General features: G+C 39.1%; 1 protein-coding gene across 4 annotated transcripts in view; it reads left to right on the top strand.

Moving 5' to 3' along the window:
* TFAP2B (transcription factor AP-2 beta) overlaps positions 1-4,409 on the top strand; it is a 29,129-nt gene extending 24,720 nt beyond the window's left edge. For all 4 annotated transcript variants that reach the window (XM_072143768.1, XM_072143771.1, XM_072143770.1 and 1 more), the window contains 2 exons: positions 1,460-1,601; positions 4,035-4,409. In XM_072143768.1, coding sequence (XP_071999869.1) covers positions 1,460-1,601; positions 4,035-4,335 — 443 coding nt within the window. In that variant the 3' untranslated portion in view covers positions 4,336-4,409. The remainder of the gene's footprint in view (positions 1-1,459; positions 1,602-4,034) is intronic.
* Positions 4,410-4,824: the final 415 nt, after the last annotated feature.

Raw genomic sequence — 4,824 nt, 5'->3', positions numbered from 1 at the left:
TGGATTATTGGATGTTCTAGATTTTAAACATTTCATAGAATTGAAATCATCTGTTCATCTGCAATATAATGGGAGCTAAATGGTTAAAATACGATAGCTAAACCAGCATCACCCATTGCATTATGTTTCCATTATGAGTCCTGGAGAATGATCCATAATCTGCCATAGAAACATAAAACGTCATAAAACCTCTGATACAAATGTCTGAGCCTAAGTCTCGTATTGGCCTCTAACCCTAAACAGTAACATCCATAACAGATCCTAAGACTTATAATCGATAGTGAAAGGGGTCCAATTTCTCTGGAGTTCATCTGTTCAGACAGTATTACTGATATCAAAAACCCCAAAAAGTATATAAAACCTCTCTGAACAGATAGCAAACACCCAGGACCCACAGAAAAGCAATAGAAAATATAGGAAAGTAGCAAAAAGTAAATCCTACTCCTACAGCCCAATCTCGCTACTGATATAGCGCCAGATTCTGAGAACTATATTGCTCTAATAATCTAATCTAATTTATTCTAATCTAAAGATATTTTCAGGTGAACAGCCATGGCCTTCCCTCCTCTTCCTTATTGATACAATGTATCTAGTTCTTGTATCCTGTACTCTATGGTCTATACACCAGTCCTGTATAATGGCTTTCCATCATCTTCCCTTCTCTTCCTCGTAGATACAATGTATCTAATTGTAGTATTCTGTACTCTATGGTCCAAACACCAGTCCTATATAACACTTTCTATCACCTTCCCTCCTCTTCCTCACTGATACAATGTATTTAGTACTAGTATTCTGTACTCTATGGTCTATACACCAGTCCTATGTAATGGTCTTCCATCCTCTTTCTCATTGATAAATTGTATGTTGTACTAGTATCCTCTACTCTATGGTTCATACACCAGTCATATATAATGTCTTTCCATCATCTTTCCTCCTCTTCCTCATTGATACAATGTATCTAGTTCTCGTATCCTGTACTTTATGGTCCATACAGCAGTCCTATATAATGACTTTCCATCTTCTTCCCTCCTCTTCCTTATTGATACAATGTATCTAGTTGTAGTATCCTGTACTCTATGGTCCATTCAACAGTCCTATATAATGGTCTTCTCTTCCTTATTGATACAATGTATCTAGTTGTAGTGTCCTGTACTCTATGGTCCATACACCAGTCCTATATAACACTTTCTATCATCTTCCGTCCTCTTCCTCATTGATACAATGTATCTAGTTCTAGTATCCTGCAATCTATGGTCCATACACCAGTCCTATATAATGGTCTTCTGTCCTCTTCCTCATTGATAAATTGTATGTTGTACTATTATCCTCTACACTATGGTCCATACACCAGTCCTTTATAATGTCTTTCCATCATCTTCCCTCCTCTTCCTCATTGATATAATGTATCTAGTTCTATATCAGGGCCACCTCTGACCACACATCTGTCTGTCTCCCACAGGTGAAGCTGTCCATCTAGCCCGGGATTTTGGCTACATCTGTGAAACAGAGTTTCCAGCCAAGGCGGTGTCGGAATACTTGAATAGACAGCACACGGACCCCACTGATCTGCACTCCAGAAAGAATATGCTGCTGGCTACAAAGTGAGTGCCAAGCGCCGGGATATCAGAGCAATGAGAGGGATCTGCACATCTGCCTGTGCCTCTCCTGACTGCTCTCCAGATTCCTCCTAATTCCCTCCATTCCTTCCCCTTTCATCCATCATTCCGTCTATCTGCTGGATTTATTGTGTGGACACTTTGTGGAGTCTGTGCTTTCATCATTTTGGGATTAGGGTCTCAGCATTTCTGTCCCATGATCTTCTGATCTTGGTCAATACTGAAGCACCACGGCTTTACGATCAGGATCCATATATTGTAGATCCATGGCTTTGGAGCCAAGTAGCAGAGCTCTATGGTTTTTGGATCAGAGCTTTAGTGGTGCACCTCTATGGATTTTGGATCAGGGTTTCATGTTTTTTTGACCGAGATCAATGCTGGAGCACTATGACTCTAGGATCAGAGTCCCAATACTGCATCTCCATGGCTTTGGGTTCAATGGTTCGGCAGTGTAGCTTCATGTCTGTAGGATTCAGTAGTGCCCCTCTATGGTTTTGGGATCAGGTTCCCAGTACTTCAAATCCATCTTGGTGTTACGATGCCAATACAGCAGTTATGTTTCATGGGTGATTGTGGTGTCTGGATTGAAGCTTCATGGTTGTTGGATCAGTATTTCAGTAGTCCAGGATTTTGGGATCAGGTTGAACATTCTTTACTATATCGTTTCAATACTGCAGCACCAATGGGGTATCATCCTAGAAATATAAATGAATGGGGGGAATCAGACTCCCATACTCCCGTGGAATAACTAAAGAAAGCCATGGTGTCCCGTCTAGATGTATGTCTGATGTCATTGTTAACAAAGATGGTATTGAGGACTAGGTCAAGGCTTACGAAAAGGCTGACCACCGCCACGTCTACCAACAACAAAATCGTTAAAGGGGCTGCGTTTCATGGTTTAAATTTAGTCTAAAATTTTACTTTCTGTTTACCCCTGGCTGGTTGTATGTCACACATTATATAGACATTATGCTAATGAGGAATCAACTTAACGAGTGTGAAATGATACTGAACCCAAAGACCCATTATTACCATAACCAAGGCCAATTTTTTCACTTCTGTGTTTACCACTAGTTGTTTTTCATAATACAGGATACATAGCCCTCTAAATTCTAAGGTTTGGGCTTGGGGGTATAAGACGCCCATCTTTTTATGACATTAAGTATTTGGGCCTTTATCCAAAGTCAAATGACCAAGTAAGAAGGGAAATATGGTCAGGGACGGTTACCGAACTCTCATGGAAGCCTGAATAGGGAGGAAGTTTTTATTAAATTGGTCTGGACGTATTGAATGAGTAAAAAAACTTCAACACTGAGCCCATTTTTCACATATGTTTTGCATAATTTGAATTTCATTGCCTCCTTCTACGAGGTCAAGGGATATCGGTGGCTCAGACCTTTAATTACTTTCAGATCCCTTTGAAGATGGATATTCCCTGACTTCTTGGCATTTACTTTCTAAATTCAAAGTTTCCTTTTCACTTTTTCAGGGAATTTGATTGACGGGTCAGGAAAAGCAACAATTATCCCATAATACCTTTAACCCTATGGGGTAATTAGATAACACTTAGATATAATCATTTAGCATGGGATTGAGATTATTCAAGGCCGATTTACTGCACCAGTAACTGTTTATCAGAAGTTGTGGGCCGGGGATAGCTTGTAGAATAGAAAATTGTTCCTAAAAAACTGTTTTTAAATTATTTTTCGTTTAGAAAAAGAACAATAATTTTTTCAATGAATAGTTTTTAGAATATTTTTTTGATTTTTTTTTTACATGTTACTATTAAAATATTTAAATTGTCTTGCAAACAAATGGTTTATTTTAGAGATCTTCTGTGTTTTTACCACTGATGTTTTCTTGGTTTGTATCAATGCTCACTGTAATGGATGCTACATTAAAGGAATTGCCCAACCCCATGAAAATTTTTCAAAAACAACATAAAACAATATGATCAAATCGCTTCATAAAGCAATGCGAGAGGAGTGAGCATGTGTTTTGAATGGGAAGAAATTACATCCCTGCTGTAGTTTGTTTTACCTAGAGGCAAAATGATTGAGCTTTGGAATTCAAAATGGCCGATTTTTTCTTTTGCCAGCATTGTCTGTTGAGAGCCTGTACACATAAGATTGTTAAAAACTATGCCTTATTGTTGTCACCCCTTTCGTACAACCTTTGTACTCCTCTTCAAGGCTTTTCTATCCCTTTATATAAAACTGGTGGTACATGTTAAGAGGTTTGGGCAGTGCCCTTTAAGGAAGAGTCATTGGTCATTTTGGCTAAAGTCTACTCTAGAATCACCTTGTAGGTCATATGGCTGCCTCTTTATCTATGGTATAAATCCACCATGGGTATTGTTTGATTTAATTGCTCTCTCTTTCTGATACTTACATCCAGTTTTTCATTTTCTTTTCACAGGCAACTTTGTAAAGAATTCACAGACCTGCTGGCCCAAGACAGGACGCCCATAGGCAACAGCCGACCAACCCCCATCTTGGAACCTGGAATCCAGAGCTGCTTGACTCACTTTAGTCTCATCACCCATGGTTTTGGCGCACCAGCCATCTGTGCAGCTCTCACGGCTCTCCAAAACTACCTTACTGAAGCCCTGAAGGGCATGGACAAGATGTTTTTAAACAATAACAACACTAACAGGCACACATCTGGAGAAGGACCTGTGAGTAAAAACGGTGACAAGGAAGAAAAACACCGAAAATGAAATCTGGACATGGTTTATTTAACATCTTTCATTTTAGCTTTAAAAGAAAAAAAAAAGGAAAAAAAAATACTGGACCGGCTTTGGAAAATTACAAATTCTATATATAAATATATCAGATTGAGCCCTATAGACCAATATCCAGTGCACAAACAGAAAACACAGGCTCATTGTTTGCCAACAACTTTGTATTTATCTCCATTTTTAAGGACGCTTTCTAGAACTCCCCACCACCCTTAAGAACAGGACAATGACCATTTATCGGAGATTTTATGGAATGCAATCTTTCTTCTCCTTTATGTCTGACCTGCAAGTCCTCCTGTTGCTGCTTCCTTCAGAACCATTGGAGATGTCGTAGAAGATTGTCTGGAATTTAGGGAAGCTGTAGATCTTGGGGGAGCACTGTTATGGAAATATTTTATCTCCATGGGACATGTCAATACCATGAAGTACCCTACTTGGACAGTCATCCCCTCCATTCAACAATCATCT

The sequence above is a fragment of the Engystomops pustulosus genome, chromosome 3, assembly GCF_040894005.1.
Source record: "Engystomops pustulosus chromosome 3, aEngPut4.maternal, whole genome shotgun sequence".
NCBI classification, from domain to species: Eukaryota; Metazoa; Chordata; class Amphibia; order Anura; family Leptodactylidae; genus Engystomops; species Engystomops pustulosus.
Note: the sequence above shows the minus strand (reverse complement) of the source record. Positions and strands in the feature narration are given on the sequence as shown.